The sequence below is a fragment of the Rhipicephalus sanguineus genome, chromosome 2 (genome assembly GCF_013339695.2).
Source record: "Rhipicephalus sanguineus isolate Rsan-2018 chromosome 2, BIME_Rsan_1.4, whole genome shotgun sequence".
Lineage (NCBI taxonomy): Eukaryota > Metazoa > Arthropoda > Arachnida > Ixodida > Ixodidae > Rhipicephalus > Rhipicephalus sanguineus.
Genome location: NC_051177.1, coordinates 118848738 through 118872240, shown reverse-complemented (window position 1 = coordinate 118872240; position 23503 = coordinate 118848738). Strand labels below are relative to the sequence as shown.

Here is a 23503-nt window from a genome sequence, read left to right as displayed (position 1 = left end):
AAACCACAAAAACGAACATGGCTTCCGCGTGAGGAAAAATGAATTATACAAAAAACCGATATACAAGCAATTTCCCCGTTACCATTATTGCGATTACGCTCGATACTATTACATTATTATAATGCTAATGCTAAGGGTATATATCTATACTGGTGCGTTTATTTTACGCTGTATGCATTTCGCCCTCATCAAAATGCGGCCGCCGTGGCTGCGGGAATCGCACCCGCGTCCTAGGACTTGACTGCGAAACAGCTCAAACGCTGAGCTATCGCCGTGGGCAAAGCAACATTTCAATGCATGTACACACCAGATTTTCCATCCAGTCGCCCGCTACAAAGCGCAAGGCATCATTAATAATCATCATCAACAACTAACATCCTCTGGCGGGCCCGGGCCTGGTCGTGAACACGCGCGACCTGGATAAGTTTAGTAATGAACGCCTGGGCCCGGGCTGGGCCTGGGCTTGGAACCACGGGCCCGGGCCGGGCTCGGGCTGGGTTCGGCCATGTATGCCCGGGCTTGGTACCACGGGCCCGGGCTGGGTCCGGGCTTCATAAAGCGGGCCAGGGCCGGAAAATCAGGCCCGTGCAGTGCTCTACACCAGATGGTCAAAATTTCCGAAGCCCTCCACTACGGCGTCCCTCATGATCATATCGTGGTTTAGGGACGTAAAACCCCAACAATTCTTATGAGTTGTCAACTAATTCACCCTCGCGCTGCCAACTGCTTACCTCCTGGTTAGCTCAATTGGTAGAGCGACCGCCCCAAGAAGGCCTTGGTCCCTGGCTCGAATACCGGACAAGGACGAATCTTTTGACAACCTAAGGTTCGCTTTCCGCGAAATTCGTATACCCTTTCCCGCAGTTTTGTTCTACAAACAAGCGTATGGCAATTTCCTCTTTCATTGTGTAATATCGAAAACTAAAGACGCCGCTCACGACAAATAGAACTTAAAGTGACCTGCCGTCTTCTTCGTGGGGTCTTTGTCGTTAAAAAAAAACAAAAAAAAAAACCTTGGATACCATACGTGAGTATGAATGCAGTTTTAGCACCACTTCCCACCAGTTAGGGTGGTCCAGTGCGTTGCTATGGCAATCTGCGACGAATGCCGAGGGTTCGAGTCACGGCCACAATGTTCGAATTTCGATGGAGAAGAAGTGCGCAAACGCTCACGTGCTGAGATTTGGATGCGCGTTATAAAGAGCCCCGGATGGCAAACATTCATCGGGAGCTGTTCATTACGGCGCGCAAACCCAGCAATTATTAACACTTTCATTTCTCAAGCATCTGGTTTTTATCTTCAACGCCTTTTTTTTCTGTCTTAAACACAACCTTTTGGAAACTTCTAGTCTCGCTAGCTACAATTCCTGATTGCGTGTACATGGTGATGACCATCTTGTTAATTTTAATTTAACACGTATGGTTAATTCATTATTCGGTTATGGATACCTACAGGGCAATCCGCAATTGTAGCGCTTATTATGCATAGCAGCTGAGCTGTTCTCTGAGCACTATACGACGGTAGAAAGTGAAAGAGAAAGAGAAAATCGGCAGTGCACGCATATACGTACTTTTTTCCAGGAAACTTCTTTCCCAGCTGTCCTTCAGGGTCCTGCGTGCAAGCAATGAAGGGCACAGATTGAAGCGGTCACGACTGAACGAGCGTCGCGCGCGCACCTCCTTGCGGATGACCCTCATGGCCGTGGGCGCGGTGAACATGCCGCACACGCCGTGCTCGCTGACCACACGGAAGAAGCTGCTCGCATCCGGAGTGCCCACGGGCTTGCCCTGCACCCAAACATTACATACATACATACACACACACACACACACATACATACATACACACACACATACATACATACATACATACATACATACATACATACATACATACATACATACATACATACATACATACATACATACATACATACATACATACATACATACATACATACATACATACATACATACATACACACATACATACATACATACATACATACATACATACATAGTCAAAAGTTTAGAGAGCACGAGACACAAGAAAAAGCCGAATATTTCCGCTGCTTCGGCAGGCAGCCTTGAATTTGGATTTCCGGCCTATTCTAAAAGTCACTAACAACGTGTACAGTGCAGTTCAACCGAGCACATTCACAAATTGTCGAGAAATTCAAAGTTTTCTCCGACCTAGTCATGGTCTTTAAACTTTTGACGCCGACTGTACGTACATACATACATGCACGCAGTATACGTACGCACGTACGGACGCCCTGCTTCTGCGCCGCGACTGGTTCAGTATGGGATTGCAACGGCAGTCGCGCGTGCTTGAAAAATCAGGCAGTGAGCGATTTACCGTTAAACACTCTCTCTTCGTCCGAAACGTCCATTTGCAACGAGCGACTTGGGCCCCGATATCTGTGTGCGACAGTGTGTCGACTCGATGGTGAAAGGTTAAGTTGGCAGACTACTTAAATTTGTTTGGTCAGATATAGCAGGACGAGTTGACATCTCGGGCTGGGGGAAGGGTACACGTTCACTTGTCCATCGTGCACAGTTCTCAAGGATGAAATTGTAATGGTAAGAGTTTATATGCTAACATCAGTTCCGCGAGTATAGTACGGAAAGTTAATGCCGGCGACTGCAGTGTGTTACTGTGCGCTCATGCATAAGCGTTACTGCGGGATAAGCGCGTAATGTGAGTCATATTCCTACCTCGTAGAGGACTGTAGTGATTCCCTTGAGGAGGGGCGCGTAGCAGATGTACGAGTGTCCGACCACCCAGCCGAGGTCCGAGGCGGCCCACCACACGTCGTCGTCCTTGACGCCGTACACTTTCTCCAGCGTGTACAGCAAGTTGACCGCATGGCCGCCCGCTGGACGGACCACGGCCTGCGTGCAACGCGGACGTCATCATCTCATACACTGGTCAGATGAATGAGAGTCACCTGTTGGTCGTCGATGTATACACACCACCAACTTGTAGTGCGAATTAAAACGTTTTATTGGACGAGTTTGTTTATGACTTGAGAATAAAAACCGTAGCACGTGAGGAACAAGGTCGACATGAAAACGCCATTTCTGTGTTTACAGCGCCAGTCCGGTTTTCTCGTGCCGTCCTTGTTCCTTTTGCGCTACGGTTTATCTTCTCACGTAATGCAAAACCTGCACTAAGATTGAAGGTTTGGCAAATTCTTATCGATCTATATTCAATAGCGACACTTTTTTAAGACGAGCACGTGTCCAGTATCATTTCGATCGTTCATATAAATATTGCTTTTGCTGAAGATACGTCAAACTGTTCTTGAAATATACAATGGGTCTCGTCGAAAAACGAAAAAAAGTCACAGTTTCGCCGCAACGGCGAAGCAATGATTGCGATAGCAATAAATTGTAATGTAACGCGAAGAACGGAAAGCAGCTCGAAATTGCCAGCGCATCGCTCGAGCCCAAAGGACGCACGAAAAGAACGCACACAGGACGAGCGCGAACTAATGCGTCACAGCTCGACACTTGAAGCGCACTGCTCAAACATAAAGCAGGACGCACGAAACAAACGAACAGGCACACACAAGACGAGCGCGAACTAATTGTCACAGTTGTTCACATTGAAACAGCGCAAAAGACGAGGACACAGAAAGACTAGACAACACAAGCGCTGAACAGCGCGCTCCTTTCGCAAACGCGGCCGCTGCAGCGAGCGAAGCGAAGCACCCCACCGGCCGCCCCTTCTTTCCTTGAGATAAGCGATAAGCGCACGAAAGCGACGACGCCCTGTAGAGCGAACAGCAACGGCGTTCGCAGGGGCGGGGCGACGATCTTTAAAGCGCCCAATACGCGCGCACGTCGCGCCATCTATGTGGCCACTAAGAAAGCATGCTGAATTACGTGGTGTATATAAATAGCTCGCCGTTAGCAGGCTGAGAGACGGTGCTGTCGTGGCCTAACGTCTAACGCGGCGGGCTGGAAAGCGAGAGGTCGCCCGTTCGATTCCGCGCGTCGGAAAGAATTTCTTAATTATTTTTCTTTGTGGCCTTTCTATATATATACATACTTATACATATACGGTGAATGACGGCGACGGGGACGGACATTTTCCAGCTGAGTCTGTCCATATAATTGCTATCGCAATAAAAAAGAAACGTGATGGCTCTGTGTGGTCATGCGCTTTCTTGAACGTGGGCGCGCACTTCTTAGAGTGCGGACCGAACAAACAAATATTCAAACGAACACACAGACAAAAATCTATTTTCAACGCTTACCAGCTTGTTCATCATATACTGTTATTGCAAGCCAAAACTATCGTACTGCACCAAAACCGTCTACAACTAACAAACTGGCGAAGCGTATCTACCAATAACAGTGTTCATATTTTTCCGAGTGATTTATAATTTGATTGTTCCATCGATTACATCCCTCCTGTTTCTCTGTAATGCACTAAATAGTGGACCCCTTGTAAATGGTCATGACCTTTATTTTTCTTTGTCCTTGATGTCGCACTTCAGGGTGTCAACATTGGTTGTACGAGGTAACCATATCTTTATTCACATTTGGTTGTGTGTTGATTTATATAATTAATTAATTACATGTAGAGACGCTGCCGTATAGCATATTCGGATGACAATACCCCATGGTGCGTACCTTGGGTAGACCTGTGGTTCCGGAGGTGTAGAGAATGTACAGAGGTTCCATGGCCTCGATGGGCACGCAGTCGGCGGGTTCCGCCAAATCCACGGCCTCTTGCCACACTTCGTCACGACCGGGAGTCATGGAAATGTCGTCCTGCGAAGATTCGTCCCGTTTCGTGCACAGGCAGCCATGAAATAGCGTACAGCTCGGGGCGGGTTACGCGCTGAAATCACCGTACTTTCTCGAAATCGGGCGTCATATGCCTTTGCTTGGGTGGGCCACCGGTGCCAATGGGCAAATGTGTCAATTCTAAGAGAGTCTCTTCGAGATACGAGGAGTCGCAACGCAAGATATATTTCATCATCATCATCCTATATTATGTCCACTGAAGGACGAAGGCCTATCCCAATGATTTCCAACCCACCCGCCAGCTGATTCCAATTTATGCCTGCTAATTTCCTAATTTCGTCACCACTCCGAACCCTTTGCCGTCCTCTGCCGCTCTTCACATCCCTTCGTGTCCATTCCGGTGCTCTAAGTGACCATCGATTCTCTGTCCTTTTCATGACGAGACCTGTCCATGCCCACTTGTATCAGCTTTCACTCGACCCACTCTGCCACAAGACCCATAGTTGGTAGACAGATTACATTGCCTCTGAAATCGGCAACACAAAACTAAGCGTTTATCGCTGCGAGACAGGACATTCATATTCTCGCAAATATACAAGTCATGCACACCTGAAAAACATCGAAGGAACTTGTTACGTTGCGGGGTTTGTATGGCATTCCTTGGGAAGAACCGCACCGCTCGGCTGCTGGGTACAAACTGCTGTTATTTCCAAAACGGCGCCTGTTCGCGAAGGCGCAGTCCGTGCGCTGCGTCCTTCGTGAAGGGGAAAACGTAACCCAATATGCCTTGTCGCTCTGGCCGCGCGGCTGAGTGACCGGAAGCCGGAGCTTGCGAGTCCCGGAGAGGGAGCACGCCTATTTGCCGGGAGCGGCAGTGCGTCGCTTGTAGAGAACATCACAGAACTCATCAAATAAATGAGGCTTCAAAGCCGCAACTTAAACCACTAAACCACGAAAGATAGAAAGATATATATATAGAGAGAGAGCGGAAGGAAAAAAAGTCTGCACCATTATTGTGAGAAACCCTATGGTCTGCACCAAGTGATTGACGATTCTTGACTTGGCGAAAATCAGATGCGCAAAAAGATATCTTCCTTTTAGAAAAAACACCACCAAAGGAGAACGTTGACACGCGCGTTGTTCAACTAATCGATTTGTATCCCTTCTAAAATTTACACCTCAATTGGCCAGCGCAGTCTGCGAAGCGGAAAGCCAGTTGAATGCTGTAGTTGAAGGCCGGATTTCCGCGCTTGTCAATTTTTTGTGTTCGCGAAAGTGTCTATGTGAACTGCCGTCAACTCATGAGAAATCACTTCCTGTCACGTATATCTTGCATCGGGACGCTGGTGGATCCCCTTTCCCTCTGGACGTTTCTCTCGAAATTGGACAGCAAGTGACCGCGAAATAATAATAATAAAAAAAGTTGACATGTTTATGGGCTATTGACTATCGAATCTTGGAACGTTCTGCCCGGTACGACCCGTCGTTTGACAAAGAAAGAAATTGCGATTGACAATGAGTGTGCGCTTTAAATATGTTCTCACTTTCTGTATTTTTTTTTCTCTTTTAATACGATATAGTGTACTCCCCCTGTCTTGCTAATAAAATAAATAAATAAACGTTGTTTTGTTGCCCCCATTAGCCCCGAGAACGAACACTGGCGGCGCGGCAGTCGCGGTGGTGTGACGTCACGGCAAGGATTATCGCTGGCTTCCCGGTCGAGAATCGCCTTTTTCTGTGCCCGCCGTGCATCCGCGCTTTCTCAATACGGTGGTGGTTACTGCTTTCTTGCGATGCAATTATTCCAAGGTAGAAGGTGGTTGTTTTCACTACTAGCGAAAGTTAAGTAAGCTGCAGAAAGTTTGAGTAATATATAGCTTATAATGGGCAAACTCCCGTCCGAACGGAATATATTCGTTGTAAGAAGCAAGTCATTCGTTGTTTTCACCGCGTACTCCAAGAAATCGATGCTAAAGAAACATTTACGCTGATGGTTCTAACTTCATTACAACTTGGCGTACACTCCACGGTTAGAACGCGTGTCCCGAAGAATTACAAATAAAATTTGGACGTTTTCAATTCTCTAACTGCATTGCGGTTTGTCGTACAAGTTACGTCTGCCTCGGCACATTATCTAGGTGATTTGACAAAGTAGCGCTTTCTGCTACAGGAGACTTTAGATGAATCTGTTTATCATAAAGAATCACATAACATATCCACAACAATAAACAAAATAATACTGTCTGTCACACACAAAACGGTTTCGGAAATAAATGCTGAGATGTTAGTACACTTGGATTATGCAATCATTTCTTCTCCACAGTCGTCTGGAATTATGTGGCCGTATACCCTGATTTGCATGAACTGCTGGTCCGATCAACCGCCGTGTCACGAGCGGTAAAGTTAAATTCACGTGGGAGCACTGTTGATAGCATTCGCTTGCAAAACAAACTCCTGAAAGTCGAAACCAGCGTTCTGAACTGTTTCTATGGCGTTCCCAGTGACGTGGCTCACGTAATAATTAAAACGTCGATGACTGGTCTCGCACGTCATGTCCACATACAGGTTGATGATGGTCAGGGGTGATCAAATGGAAAGAAAATAATTAACGAGCTGGCTACCTAAACTGGTGCTTACGAGTGTAGCAGCGCCGTTGATACGATGCTGCACGAAGACACAACTTGACAGCAATAAGAAGTGTCCGCACTTAACCTCAACTCGTTTTTGTAGTGAAATGAAGCCCCGAAATTATTTCGAGGAAGACGTGAAACTAAACAACATAACGAGTGAGCGAGTACACAAGAAAAACAAACACCACTGCGGCGATATTCTCGGGCAAGCGCTTTCGAGGTATTCTACGAGCCTGGATATACTGCATGTGTTTTTGCAACATGTGCGCCGGGCTTGGTACACCGGCAAACACGCTGTTTGCAGATACGCGCATGTGTTCGATGCAAATAACACTTGTGGAGGTGAAACCATCATACCTCGGAAAGGAATCTCCCATGAACAGCGCAAGCTAATAATGTAACTATGGTGTCGTACGTGTCAAAACCACGACTTGATTACGAATGAAGGAAAGGGCTCGTTTTTTCTTTGTTAGACACAATAATAATGGGAACTAACAGACAATAATGCCAAGGAAAGTACAGGGGATGTTATTTGTAGTAATTAGGATATAAATGTGAAGAAAGTGAAGTGGACGAAAAAATAATAACTTGCTGCCCACAGGGACCGAACCTGCGACCCTCGAATAACGCGTCCGATGCTCTATAACACTGAGCTACGGCGGCAAGGCGCACTGTGTAATAATTCTAGCCGCCTGGCATTCCTTAGCGTGCTGCTATATCTAAGTACATGCATCTTCTTGCCGTTCACCACCGTCGGAATGCGGCTGCCGTGGCCGAGAATCGATCCCATCCTCGAGGTTAGCAGCGCGACACAACAACAAACCTGATCAAAGTGTGTACGACGGAGCGTGGGCACCGTTGGCGATTGTACTGCAAAAAAAAAAAGTATAACTTTTTGTTGTTTTCCTGCGAGTATTATCGATGCTGTTTTCGTCATTCATCAGAAGCTTGAGACTTAACCGCAAACGGCGCAACAGGGTACGAAGCGAGCGCACCTTTTGTAGGCGCGCCACAGCGGGCGTCGAAGAGTCCGTGCCGTGACGTCAACCGGGCCTCCCGCCAGGCGGCGCCAGCCCAACTTCTCGGGGCTAATAGCTAACGTTCTCGCGTTTAAGGCGCACGATCGAATCTTAATAGGAAGAGACACAATTTCATCATTTGAAGGGTGGCAGTAGTGCTACGATGCCGTTGGAATTTCTTCAACGTTTTTTTTTTTTTTTTTCCGGAAGCTTCTGAATCTTCCTCTCGTTCATATAGAAGGGACTTACCATTCAAAATGCCGGATAATTCTTGTCTTTCCTTGGTTTTTCAGGGAGGCGATTTTAGCTCCCACTCATCATGTGTTCGTGTAAATCTGTGCAGTAACTCGACCTATAAATGCGTCGAAACACAATCCCCTGCGAAACTGCCACGTTCATCGTTAAGCGTAAGTGAGCATAATGGTGCGTAAACATTTCTTCCTAGATATCATAATCTCTTGAAAAGTTGGCAGATATTCAGGGACAACAGCAATACTCGACAATTTCAACAGCTAATTAAATGACAGGGAAATGGACAAAAAATTGCTGGTGTATGCGGTAAAGTGAGCTTTACAGAAGCACACTATACATCTCTATGAAGGCTCACAAGAGGCGCAGTGCAGGCGGTGTTCTACTGCTGGAAATGAGGTGCATACAACGTTCCTCTGGACAACTTAAAAAGTGCTCCTATGCGCCACTTGTTTCGGCCGTTTCATCCCAAATACCCGGTTATGCAATCGCAAGATGGTGCCTTCATGAATCAGTGGGACAATGTTTTCCCACTTTTGAAAACGCTCTCATGAGTCAGCGGGATAAATGTGTCACACTTTTTTTTTTTCAGTAAAATACTGGCTTGATTTTCATGAAGTTTGTTTTATACTGTTTCTTTGTAGTTTATATGAATATACCACAGCCGGCTTTTATATCATCGTGTCAAAAATGTAAGCGAACCTACAGAGGGTTAAACAGCTCCGCTGCTAAACTAAACGCTTTGCTAAATTATTTGCGCGATCGCATATTGCGCGCCTTGCCTGTCCCGGCCGTAGGAAGATGAGACACTTCTTCGGCTTGTAGGCGGACAAGTTGATGGCTTCGTCCAGGATCGACTTGTAGGGCACCGTTCTTTTCGGCTCGATGCCGAAGTTGGCCGACAAGCAGGCGTCTGCCTACGCAAACAGGACAAAACAGAAGTTAACCCGACTTCAAAATGTATAGCGACGATTTTTTTTATTCCAAATACATCGAATGAATAAAAATACCTACCCTTCTCTGTTGCCCTACTGACTGATATACTTTTACCTAACGCTGCAGTTTAATGTTATTTACACTCTCAGCAGTCGCTTTACATTCTTTTGTTTGGTTATTGCTTTTTTTGCGTGTTGCTACCTACTTACTTCTGCAACGCCTTCGAGTACTGAACGGTGCTGGCTGTAGTCGACGTCACAATGCTTTTTTCTAGTACCTATTGGAGCTCAAATATCTCTCGACACGGTATGTCATAACTGTAAAATTGAATGTGAATAATTAAAGAAAATTGATCAGTACATCTGCGACCCTGCGTGCATCCTGCATAGCCGGTTTACCACGTTGTTGTCCCTGTTTCATGTTTCGATGCGTGAGTTAAGAAATGGATACATATGAGCCGTGGGCTACACAGCTTCGCTGGTCACCTACCTTCACAGGGTGGAATGGCTCATGAATTTTTAGGAATACCGCTTTCGTACCATGTGCTTTCGGCATTGTATAACGCCATTCATGGGCTTTAGCGTATGCGATGTAATTCGTGTATACAGTATACACACGGCACTTGCCTGCGCATGGTTGATGCGAACGGCGAGCTCCTTGGCGGCGAACCCTCCGAAGACGAGCGAGTGTATGGCACCGATGCGCGAGCAGGCCAGCATGGCGTAGATGGTCTCCGGGATCATGGGCATGTAGATGATCACGCGGTCGCCCTTGCGGATTCCCCATTTCTTCAAAACGCCCGCCAGGCGGGAAACCTGCCGGAACGGAAGCGCCTTTATTCGCTTGATTCGCTTGATTCGCTAAGTATCCCCCCCCCCCCCCCCCCCCGAGGAAGCCTAGAGCATGCCTGATCTCAGGATTCGTGCATCAGCAGTTGACAATAGGAAGAAGAAAGGACAGGCGCTATCTTCAACTGATTTATTTGTTAATAGAATGGTAATGTAGCTGTCGGTGGGCTTCTTTTTTACAGCGAAAGCTGTTATGAGATCACAGCAAGGGCCGTTTTTGGCGCCGTAGCTGTCCGCCGCCGCCGGTGTCCGTAACCACTATCGCTCGAAATAGGAAAAAAAAACGAAATAAGAAAAAATTTCCAGGATGGAACGAGGTTCGAAAATTGGGCCCTCTGCGTGGGAGCCCAGTATCCTTCCTCAGAGTATCCTTCCTCAGGTTTGCAAAAAGACCCTATACAGGCTTCATGTAGGGAAGGAACCACATTAACATATGTAATGTAGCGTGGTAGAAGAGTAAAATAACCACCAAATGTCACAAAACGCGAATTCTTTAACCAGGCGTCACACAATGCGAATTGCGCAACGAGTGGGTTGTTGAATGCTTCGAACCCATTACAAAAGGCTATGCCATAATTCTTCATCGTCATCAGCCACAGCATCAACAAAGAGCACATAATGCCTGACATGTGTGTAGCAGGTACCAGGGTTCTCCGCAGAATGACGAAAAATTGCATAGTGGCTGCTTCCCTACTTCACAAAAATTATGATATATAGCGTAGTGGGTTCCTCGCAAGTGCACTTCCATTGGTTGCCAAGGAAGACCATAAGGCTCCCACGATCCATTTCCTCGGGGTCTCGTAAAGTTAATTCCCTCTCTCTATCTCTTTCTCACGTTAGCTTATGTTATAAAACGTGGTGAGAGAGTGATATCACGACCGGGCGTCGCTAACATTAAGTAACTAGTGGGTCCTTTAAAGCTTCCAACCCATTACAAAAGGCTCAGTCATAATTCTTCATCGTCATCAGCCGTCGTATCAAGAAACTGCTCATAACGCCTTACAGATGGTACCTTGCTTCTCCGCAGAATGACGAGCAATGTCGTGGTGGGTGCTTCCCAATTTCACAAAAATTATTTGTGGCGTAGTGGGTACGTTGCCAGTGTACGTGTATTAGTAGCCACAAGAGAGTTTATAACAAGCTCTATAGAAATGCCGCTCTTCGAGCTTTCGCTGTGACTGTGCTGCGCTTTCCGCGCAGGCCTGGCGTTTTTTGAAGTAAAAGAGACAAGGGTGTAATCATTGATACATTTCTCAGTATGATCGACACATTGTTCCTATGTTTTACCGAACACCAGGCACTTGTTTTTGTTTTGTTCTTTCTTCTATATACCAACATCAGAATACCGCCTGACAACTGACATGGTTTAAGTGATCGCTTTCGTTCTGTCTCCTTCCATGTGAGATGCCGTCTTGTTAAGCTCGTATGCATGAAGTGAAAGATAAGTAAATAACAAGTCTAGAAACAAATCCTAATCTCACAGGTTGATATGACCCTCCGCATGTATATACAGCAAATATAAGCAGCAGAGTAGTATTGCTACTCAGGGACAAGCATTGAGAATCCGGGCTTTTCGCAGAAACGTTCCGCCATCTTCGGCCCATTCGAGTGCTAAAGATTTCAGCTGGCGAAAGTCAACAACAGGAACCAATGTTCTTTGCGGAATTTCCGTAAGCTGGGCCAGTTATTACAGATTCATTCCATATACAAACGCAAAAACGGAGGTGCAAATACACAGGAAAGTAAAGTCACGAACAAGCGCTGAGAGCAAGGACACGAGCAGTGCTTGTTCGAGTCCTTACCTTGCTGTGTGTGTTAACCTTCTTGTGGTGTTTTAGACCGATAGCTCTACTCCTCCCAGCTGTAGCGTAGGCATGAATTTGTTTCGGTGGGGGCACGTCCTTGATCTGACGTGGGGACCGGGCAGGCAAGTGTGGTCGAGCGTCATTTTGTGCTCCGTGTCCCATAGGCCTCCAACGCTCAAGTTTGCGCAGCGCCGTCCGCCGCCCCAGCGGAGAGAGGGGAAAACTCCGGTAGCTGGGACGGGTCGCTCTTGCTTGGTTTTCCCATCGCGCGCGCGGAGAACGTGCTCCCCGGGGCTTTTATCACGCATTTTTCACGCTATGGGTGCCGTTCCTTCGTCGTACTCGAAAGCAGGCACGCAGTCCTGCTGCATTGTGAACTGTCACAAAAGTTTAAAAATGTCGAAGAGCCGAAAACTTCCTGTCATGTTCTACCGTTTCCAATGCAAGCAGTCCGAGGAGCAGAGGCGTCAAGAGTGGATTATGGCAGTTCGCCGCGATGCTTTCGCGGTCTTGTCACCTTGAAGCAGTTTTTGTCGTACACAGTATTACGAACTATTAACGGGGAGAAACGCGATGATCGTGCTCATTTGAAAGGGAAGTGCGTTTGTGAACCGAAGTTACAACAAATAGACAGCCGCTGTACGTTTCGAGATTGCGCGCTGGCTTTCCGAGTCAACCATTTGTAATGTTACAGCAGCGGAGCATTTGGGCTTATTACACCACAGTTTAAATAACGTACCGTGAGTACTAAGTGTTTAATTCAGCTGATTGCGGTACATTTCCCGTCGCGGCTCCCTGTAAACAGAATTAAGCTGTATGTTTGCACTGAGCGTTTATATTGGCCTTGCATGCGACACGCCGCGATTGCTTAGAAGGCTGAAGTGTTGCGCTGCTAAAATCGTGGTCATGGGTTCGATTCACGCATACAGCAGCTGCATTTCGATGGGAGCGAAATGCACTAACACCGGCGTACTTAGATTTACGTACACGTTAAAGAAACCCAGGTGGCCGAAATTAATCCGAATTAATCCACCACGGCGTGCCTCGTATTAATGTCATGCGTTCGCCACGTAATAAAAAGCCTTGCATGCCGCTTTGGAAACGAGCTGAAAAAAGAACCAAGGTGGCAATTAAATTTTCGATGGCTTCGCGAATTCAGATGCGCTTATTATTGGGCACAAATCTCGGCATAATCATACACATGCGCGATCCCAGTGGGTATTGTATAGTATCAGGGGCGTAGCCAGAAATTTTTTCGGGGGGGGGGGGGGTCCAACCATACTTTATGTATGTTTGTGCGTGCGTTTGTATGTGTGCGTGTACATATACGCAAGCAAAATTGAAAATTTTCGGGGAGGGTTTGAACCCCCCCCCCCCCTGGCTACGCCCCTGTATAATATGATGCTGACCAAGCGAGCTGTCGAAACAACCAAAGCGACATTCGAATAAGCGAACACGGTGCGTGATGAGGCGTCGATATTATTCGAAATGAAACACGCCTCTGCAAGAAACATGCATCGTCGAAGTGGGCATGAAATATTTATTTATTTTTTGTTTGCGTATATCATTATGCTGTCAAAGGGAGCTCTAAAAAAATCCAAGGCGACATTAAACTTGCGATCCGACGTTGTTATCATTCGATGCAAACCTCGGCAAAAGTGAAACTCCCACGAAACTGAACACTGCGCATTGCGATGCAGCCAGTGACTCAACAGGGCAGATGTAAATTTATGCTCTTCACACTGAGCTCATAATAAATTTAAAGCCGCACGACAAACTTGGCATCTAAGCAATTGAAAAGTTATCAATAGAAAACGCACTCGAAAGCGTGCTGGTTGGTTGCCGACAGCTCCGAGTATACACGACTGCCGCAACGAATGTGCGTTTTACCGGTAACATAATTACAGAACTCGCGCAGTCACCTCCCTACTCATGTCAAAGAAATGTGCCCGTTCAGCATCTGCACGCACGTAGCGCTCGCACAAACAGCATCGCCCTTGACGACCTGCTCGGTCCCGAAAAGGTGGTCGATCAACCGTCCTCCTCTGGTAAGATTCCCACCGTTAAAACGTTTTTTTCCATCTCTGGGATCTTTCTAAACCTTCAGAGCAAGCGACACGTGAAGCTGCACGTGCACGGCGAGCAGAGAACAGCGCGTGCAGGGTGCCTGAACGTGCGGAGACAGCGCAGTCAAAAGGCAGGCGCGGAGAGGGGAGCGACCGGTTTTCGCTAGAAAGGCGGCGAAACGCGTGCGCCGCAGCGCCCCCTGGCCGAGCTTGGGAGGCCTATGGCCGAAAAAAATTTCGGGAGGGGCACGTGCCCGGTGTACCACCCCCTGGCTACGCCACTGCCTCCCGGTACGAACCCAGAAAACGTCCTTGTGCGTGCGTTTGACATTCAAGCTCAGCCAAGGTCAATTTCCTTTTCATCCTCCTAGCACATGCGTCGTCATAGCAATGGACATGCGCAGTGCCTGTTCGTTCTCTCACACGCACCCTTCTCCGCAGGTCGGCGAGAGCCGGCGGGCGCGCGCATCTCGAGACCTCAACTCCTGTCATGTGGATGACAACATTACAGAAGCAGAAGTTAGGGCAGCCTTGCTAAGCATTAAGCGTAACACAGCACCCGGGGCTGACGGGATTACGTACACACTTCTGCGTAATTTAGATGACCAGGCCATCGAGCATTTAACCACCTTTTACAACGAACATTGGAATGACGGCACGCTACCACAGGACTGGCGACACGCAGAAATCATACTTATTCCAAAGCCTGGCAAGCCGCCATCCCTCCAGAATCTTCGACCTATATCCTTAACTTCATGTGTAGCTAAACTCTTTGAACGCGTTGTCCTCTCCTGACTCCAGCCTTTTCTCGAAGACACCCACTTTTTTCCGGATACGCTCTTCGGCTACCGTCCTGGTATTTCTACACAGGACGTTTTACTGCAGCTTGAGGAGGACGTGTTGAATAGCCCCAGTTCAAACCAGGTCCGCACAGTTCTGGCCCTGGATCTCAAGGGCGCTTTTGACAACGTCTCCCACGACCTGATTCTTGACAATCTCGCTTCCTCTCAGTGCGGCGCTCGTATCTACAATTATGTTAGGGCCTTTCTTTCTGACCGCACGGCCACTATTGGGATTGGAGACCTCCGGTCGGACGTCATTAGTCTCTCGGGCAGAGGAACACCACAGGGCTCAGTCCTTTCGCCCACCTTGTTCAACGTGGCTATGGCTAAACTCCCTCCATTATTACAACAAATTTCCAACATCCAGCATGCCATCTGTGCAGATGATATTACCATTTGGGCAACCAAAGGATCAGACGGAACCATTCAGGACGCTCTCCAGGAAGCTGTGTCTGTTGTACAAGATTATGCTGCTACCGGCAGCCTTACATGCTCAGTGGAAAAGTCGGAGTTGTTATTGGTACACAAGCGGCGCCGCAAAACCGACGATTCTCCTAATATTTTACTGTTTCTGGATGGCCGTCCTATCCCTCAGGTACCTCTACTCCGTATTTTAGGCCTCCACATTCAGTCTGATGGCAAGGACTTGCACACTACACACCTTATGACTCAGCAGATAACACAGAATTACACACATGATCCGCCGCATCACCAATCGCAGGAGAGGCCTCTGTGAGAAGGATGTCCTCCACTTAGAACAAGCACTCATAGTTAGTCGGCACACCTATCACATTCCCTATCATAATCTCACACTTGCTCAAACCAAAAAGATGGACGTCTTTATACGAACGGCGGTGAAGGCGGCCCTCGGCTTGCCTCCACACGCATCTACACAACGCCTCCTTCAACTCGGTGTCCACAACCGTAACCGAACAGCTTGAGGCCCACCGCAATAGGGATGGTCGATTAAAATTTTTAATCGATTAATCGTTAATCTTTAATCTACTTGGCCTTTAATCGATTAATTGATTTCAGTGGAATGTTTTAATCGATTAATCGACATTTTTTATGGGTGCCTTAAAACCGATATCTCTTCGTTTGAGAGGCATCGTTCGTGTTTGATATGGACCCAAATTTTTTTATCAGACGCGCTGACGATCGAAAATTCCGACGTTCGAAAGTGTCGACGACGGGCCCCTTGTGTCCACTTTGCGAAAATTCCCACTTTCGCACACTGGACACAAGGGGCCCGTCGTCGTTGGTTGATGTCGCGGTTTCAAGCATCTGTAGCCACATCCCTGGACTATTCGGCAGCAGGTCATATTTTCTCAAAGCCTGCCTACTCGAGCTCATCAAAACCGGAGGCGCGTTCGGGGACCACACTGATTGGAAAGTCGCAGCTGAAACATGCAGTGTGGCAGAGGGTGAGGAGATCCCGAGAAAGGTAAAAGAGAGACGAGGAGGAAGAGGAATTAAATAAGACGCTCGCTCTCGTAAGCACGGCATCTTTTCTCGGTTTGTCGGTTAGATATTGTGGAAGCCCTACATAATACTATAATTGCGGACTGACGCGATCTTTTCCTTGAGGTCACCCATGCAGAGATTACACAGAAACATACCGGCCTCAAGCAGACCATCTGTACAGGCAACTGAGGGAAATAGAGTGACATGAGTTTCTGCCTCCCGGCTAGAATAAACAGCAGCTGCGCCAGTATACTCCGCAGGTTTCAACTGATCGTTGCCATAACACGGCACCACTCGCACCTTTTCAATCGTGCGTGCAGCCTGAACTGTGAGCGCTATCTAGTGTGTCAGACATTACAACATAAATTTCGCGGCTGTCCTTTCTTGTCACAGGAGAAGACGGGGGCCTCTAGCTGAAAGCTCTATTTCTCCCTAAATATGCGACCATACAGTATTACTAAATGCTACAAGGTCACTTCTACAATAGTAATGCACTGGATGCTATAGATGTACGGTAACCTGACGCGTAAAGTTGCGGATTACATAAAGGGTCTATAAGACCCTTTTCACAATTTGCGAGTGCGCATTCCTGCGCTACATTTTCGCTCAACTAATGGCAGCAACTTTCGTGCTTCAAGTGCTGGCTTCGAGAAGTGCTTGCCACATTTATTACACCTTGCAGCCTTCGTTTTCTCATCTTCAGCGAACAACGACCACGCTGCGCTCCTCTTCCGATTGCCAGGCATTACGACATCGCAAAGGTAGCAGTGTAACCACCAATGTGTAATAATTACACAATATAACACGCAAGCAACGCAAGCCCCGCATATACTCAGGCGACGCTCAACCAGCTTAAGGGAGAGGAGGTGAAGGCAGTGTTCTCTGGTAGCAGCAGTACACTGTGAGCCGGAGAGAATCGGGCAAGTTCATTTCTGCCTCTATGGGGTGGAGCCGCCACCTGCCAGGGCTTGAAGCATTGGGGAGTGCTTGAAATTGGACGCCTCACGCGACGGAGATCAGGGCGAGTTCATATCCTTCGTCAGCTCCGGGCTCGTTTTGCTAGCGCAGAACTATGCGCTGCAGTGAAAGCAGTGAAAGAGAGGCTATGTGCACGGCATGGTGCACGGCATCTGCGTCTCAGGATAGCGCGCCTCGCAGTCATGCGCTCCGGCCAAGGGGCGAGGTTGGGGGACGGGAGTGGGGGGTGCCGTAATCGATTAATCGAATAGTTTTAATCGATTAATTCGATTAATCGAAAGGTGGAAATCGATGACCATTAATCGATTAATTGTAGACATTTAATCGATTAATCGTTCATCGATTTTACCATCCCTACACCACAACAGTCAGCTTCAATGGCTAACGCAGACCCGTCAGGGCTGCGCCATTCTTTCTCGTCTTGGGTACCCCATTCCTGGAAAACCCACGCAGGTACCGCAACATAAGCTCGTTCCTACTCTTCGCGCTCTAATTAAAGTGGCTCCGATTCCTCGCAACATGCATCCCCGCCACCACGCCGGTCGTCGATGTGCCCGAGTTCAGGCCATGACACGCGTCTTTGGTGATAGCACCACAGATTTACAGGTCCTCTACACTGATGCGGCACGCTACCTAGAAAAACCCGCCATGTGTTTAGCCGTGATAGACGACACAGACGCCCTTGTGGCGTCTGCCACACTTCGCACTACGGACAGTGGTTCGGCTGAGGAGAGTGCTCTCGCACTGGCCATTGTCCACGCCACGACATTGTCACATGACGCCCCTGTCACCATAGTGACAGACTCGCAGGCTGCTTGCCGTGCCTTCACTCAAGGACTTGTAACTGCACATACACACAATATCCTGTCTTCTGTCTCGCCGTCCGCACTACCTCCGGTGCCTATCGTCTGGACTCCTGGACATGCCTCTCTCCATGGTAATGAACGCGTTCATGCGGTTGCCCGACGTTTGACTGGCCGGGCACCATCGGAAGAGCTGTCCAACCCAGACGACGCACCGACAGAACCACTAAACTACAACGCGACGCTGGAGTACTACCGACAGAGCCGTTACACATATCCTCCTCCTCATCGTTCACTTAACAGAGCAGATGCTGTCGCTTGGCGGCAACTGCAGACTAACTCATTTCCTTGCCTCTACATGCTAAATCTCTTTCATCCAACCCAATACCCCTCCTACTGCCCCTTCTGTGGATCCGTACCAACACTGTACCACTCCACGTGGGAATGCCCTGGCCCACGGGGCGTTAATCCCATCCCCAATCCCACCCCTTCCTCTTGGGAGTCTTCACTGCTCAGCTTTCGCCGGCAGGAACAGCAGCAGCTGGTCCAGCGGGCTCGCAGGGTCACGCAAGGCAATGGAGCCCTGGACTGAGGGCCCCACCCAACGATGGTCTTCTGTAAATTCAATAATAATAAAATGTTTATTCTCTCTCTCTCTCTGTGTCATGTGACTACCGCGCCGAGAATACGCGTGCCCCTGTTTGCCGAGCGGGGGCGCCGGCGCGTGCTTTCCACGGTAGTTGCTGCTATCGCTCGACAAGCTTGGTTTAAACCGCGTTAAGCTACGGCATTTTTGCAATGGGTTCCTTGCAATTGTCGGCGTCGCTGACAGTGGGGATGACACGTGCATTCACTGCGATCAGTTACCGAGTTCATGCGCACCTGATCCTTGAGCTCCTTGTAGGTGATCTTGGCTATCACGTTGGTCACGGGGCTGTCGTATATTATGGCTACGTTGTCTCCTTTCCCGGCCTCCACGTGACGGTCGACGGCGTTGTAGCAGACGCTAATCTCACCACCTGGGAACCTGCAGAGAGGGCGTCGAAACCGGTCTGTGACGTCATGCGATCACAACCGGGCTGATCAGTTGTCTGCGCCAGTGAGCTAATGAAGACACATGGTCTCAGCGCTACGTCGCTGGGTGGCTGTGCAATCGTACCTGTTAATTCATTGTAGTCACCGCGGCCAACCTATAGTTGCCACATCATGTTTCTACCTCACTACCACGACCCTGAAATTAAACAAATGGTGTACAAGAAGGAATCTGACCGCAGCGGGCGGCGAAAAGGAACGTTAGCTGACTACGCGTGTAATCTAGTGAGAATAAGAGAGTGTGGCATGAATGAATGAATGAATGAATGAATGAATGAATGAATGAATGAATGAATGAATTAATTAATTAATTATTGAATGATTGACCGAATGAATGAATGAATGAATGAATGAATGAATGAATGAATGAATGAATGAATGAATGAATGAATGAATGAATGAGCGAGCGAGGGAGCGAGCATGTTATTGCGAAAGAGCTATGGGGGAGAGTTTTCACCCCAAGACACCTTGAGCTCTCCCTACATCTGGAGACCTCAATACCATGTGGTGCTGCCCATCGAGGTGGTCACTTCTCTATCCTAAAGTTATAGAAGGGATAGAGGGGGTTGAGCGAGTATGCATTTCTATGTTATCATCTACACTGCGGATTATGCGGCCCCCAGCACGACGTCAGAACACCCCCCCCCCCCCCCCCATCCACTTCTCACTTCATATTTGATGGGGCCGACATGGCAGTTCGGCCTCAAATGGAGTTAGCCAGGAACAAAGAAAGATCGCTTCCAGTTGGCATTGTCCCCCGTCCCCACACTTAGCCAGCTAACGTCTTCACTTCTTTTCTTTGCGCAGGTCCACAAAAGGTGGAAGAAAGGTTATTTGTGGAAATACTATAGGTCAGGGAAAGACCATCATCCAAGGAAAAGGAAAACTCGCGTGCGGCATGCTCGCAGACGTTAGTGCTTTTGAGCTGAAGCTCAACCTTTTCCAACCCCAGGTTAGTGAGTCTAATCTTTGTCACTTCCCCTGCTGCAAAAGTTTTGTGGGAGATAAGAGCACCCCGCTTCCCACAGCAAAACTCTGTCAAATATTACGGGATTTAAAGAGTGAAGGAAGGGGATTTTGAGGGCTCTTTTTTTTTTTCGTGACACAACCTTAAAGAGGGAGTTCGTAGTTAAATTCTCTAATTTTCAATAACATTGGAGTAGCAGCCGATTCTTTCAGAATCCTTTTAAGGTGGGAATATATACCAGTTTGAACTGGCTGGTTTGTACACAGACGATGAGCTCAAATACGCATTTGGTGCGAAAGACACCGTGAGGTTTTACGCCCACCTCACAGACTCAAAGTTTTCGAGTTCGAAAAAACTAGCAGCAGCCATGATGACAGTGTTCGGCAGAACATATGTCTGCGAACAGACTTTCTCGAGAATGAAGTTCACCAAATCAAACTTGCGTTCTCAACTGCCTGTTGAACACCTCCACGAATTTCCGCATCTGGTGAACAGCCTTGGTCTAGATGAAGAAACTGCCAAGTTCAGCCTCTTTCTTTTCGCCAACTGGCAACCTTGTACTATCGCGAACTCCCCTTTCTCCTCCCACCTTTAAAATTTTCTTCTTAACTTGACCTTCGCTTTGTCTTTTTCCCCCTTGCCCGATCCGGCATAGACTGTTGATCTCCCGCTCCAAAGGGAAGAGGCAGCAGACATCATCATCATCATCATCATCGCTTGGCAACGAGCATCCCTGTCGAAATAAATTTAGTTCTTTTGTTCATCTCAAACGAAGCAGTTGGTTCTTTTTTGACCTGCGATAATTTCCTCACTAGATGTTCGTGAGTTGGCTAAGAATGTTCCACACCAAAAGTCGCGTTGAAAGAGGTTTGTTTTTGTTTTTATGTAACCTATGTTTATAAATTGCAAAGTTGTGACATGCGTGCTGAAAATAAACGTGGTATCTATTACAGTTTTGTACATAATTGTCAATTCGCTGGATTTTTCTCTCTTTGCCTGCAAAGCCCGTACATTCATTTAATAACTTTTTTTTTGCCAATAAAAATTGTCAGTTAAGGCGGTCCGTCCTGTGTTCTTCCTTAGTGTCCGGTCTAGTTGCGCTATCGTCATCATGAACATAGAGTTTTGGCTCTCGTTCCCATAAGTCAGACAGCATGTAGACAGACAGAGAGGCGGACAGTATAGACTAGGGATCTCAAACACGCGGCCTGCGAACTCTTCGCTAGCGGCCCGCCCCGCACAGGACTTGTATGGGTGTGCCACACTTCTACGAGTTCCTTGACGATGCATGCTTCCCGGCACTACGTCAACAGGCCGCTAGGGTCAACGCCATATTTGGAAGTACCTGCCTGTGCGAACACCTGTTGTCCTTGCTAAAGGTGATCAAGTCAGTTCTGTGGTCGAGACTGACTGACTAACTCCTGGGACCGACCATGAGGATTGTCTCCACACAAGAAGTTAATGCGGGCATTTCTTCTCTCGTCGCACCTAAGCGGGCCAGGCATCAAACCAGCATGTCTAGAGCTCTAGCAGTTATTTCGTGCTTCACAAGGAATAAAGTTTTGTGACTTTGCTATCGGCGTCCAGGTTTCAGTCCTTCTGGATATCGGTATCGATATGTGCTTGAAGCCTGATGCCAAATGCCCTTCACAAATGATCCATATATGAGATATGGGAAATGCCTTTTACAATGGCAGCGCTAGAATGAGGTTTGGTCCAAAACCCCCACCTCCCCACCCCTCGTTCCGACCCTTTTCACCTTCCGGCCCTTGCGGGTCTAAATTTCGTGACTGTGGCCCGCTAGCTGAGGTAAGTTTGAGGTCCCTGATATAGGATATTTACGGGTGGGCTTTGGTGTCGCCATATTAAGCTGTTAACCTTGTCGTTTTGTATTTTTAACAACTAAACGAACAGTGCTATACGGTAGAAGCACACGCATGAAAACGGTCGGGTTGGTGCATTCGACGTTTCATGACGTTATTCACGTCGCAATATGCAAAAAAAAAATCGAGCGCTAATTCTGCGGTTAATGTAGCGCTAATGTAGTTCTTCTGTAGGTCTCGGTGTAGTTCTGAATCCCACGCTTAGTGCACATCCGCTACCGTTAAACCCGAGGAAGTGCTTAGCACGGGCAACCCAGCGATTCCCTCGGCAATCGCGCCCTTGCTGAGGCGGTGGCGCATTCTCTTGTGCGGCGCGGGTATCAGCCAGGTGTTTGAGAAGCGTTTTTCGCGATATGAAGTAAATTATTGCGATTGATTCTTGGTTATTTCTGTATTTTATATTATTTTAGACCTTGTTAGTTTATTTTGCACAGGTTTTGATCGTTGTTAGCCTTGTTTTAGGCCTCTATTGACAACTGCGTGACCATGCGACAGGAGACACTGGATGGACGACAAGCCGGGCCCCTAAAGTGCCATGCACTTAAAATAATAAAACATTCGTTTAACAGCCCAAGGGGGCGGCCCGCATATGCCTTACGTAAAATCGTCTATAGGGCGTCCTGTAGCCATCTCACCACTTGGTGAACGGCCTGTTGTAGTCGTCGATGACACGTATCCACTTGCGATCCCACACGAGGTTCTTAGCCACGTCGGGCCAGAAGGCGTCGGGCTCCTCGCTCGCCGACTGGTAGGCCTCCCTGTACTCGGCGCCTATGATGCGCGAACGGGGGCCGCGCCATTGCTTGTGCGTCAGCTCGCGTCCGTGACAGTGGCGGCGGCCGGCCGCCCACGACGCCGGCGACCAGAGAAGGGACGCATGGGCGCGTGACGCAAGCAGCCGCCGCAAAAGCAGCATGCCTCGGTGTGCGCGTCAAAGCGACGCGGCGATGTCGCGCTAGCTGTTGTTCCCCGTCGATAGATAGCACCCACTATTCGGATGATCGGTCAAAAATCCCACGCCACCTGGAGGCCTTACGTCAATCCCATCCATAGCAGGGAGGCTGCGCTATGAACCTTTTCACACGCGGCTCTTTGGGCGCCGCCATAATCCTCCCTGGGCCGTGCTAAATAGGCGTGACCCCTCAGAAATGCACTGCCGA

General features: G+C 48.2%; 1 protein-coding gene across 1 annotated transcript in view; it reads right to left on the bottom strand.

Annotated features, from left to right (window-relative positions):
• The window catches only part of LOC119383569 (acyl-CoA synthetase short-chain family member 3, mitochondrial), a 56806-nt gene extending 33547 nt beyond the window's left edge, over positions 1-23259 (bottom strand). The window contains exons 1-8 of the mRNA XM_049412910.1: positions 22979-23259; positions 19284-19428; positions 10218-10410; positions 9442-9572; positions 4645-4785; positions 2719-2895; positions 1678-1788; positions 1572-1612 (exon numbers count right to left, since the gene is read on the bottom strand). Of these exons, the coding sequence (XP_049268867.1) occupies positions 1572-1612; positions 1678-1788; positions 2719-2895; positions 4645-4785; positions 9442-9572; positions 10218-10410; positions 19284-19428; positions 22979-23259 (1220 nt within the window). The remainder of the gene's footprint in view (positions 1-1571; positions 1613-1677; positions 1789-2718; positions 2896-4644; positions 4786-9441; positions 9573-10217; positions 10411-19283; positions 19429-22978) is intronic.
• Between the last annotated feature and the right edge of the window lie 244 nt (positions 23260-23503).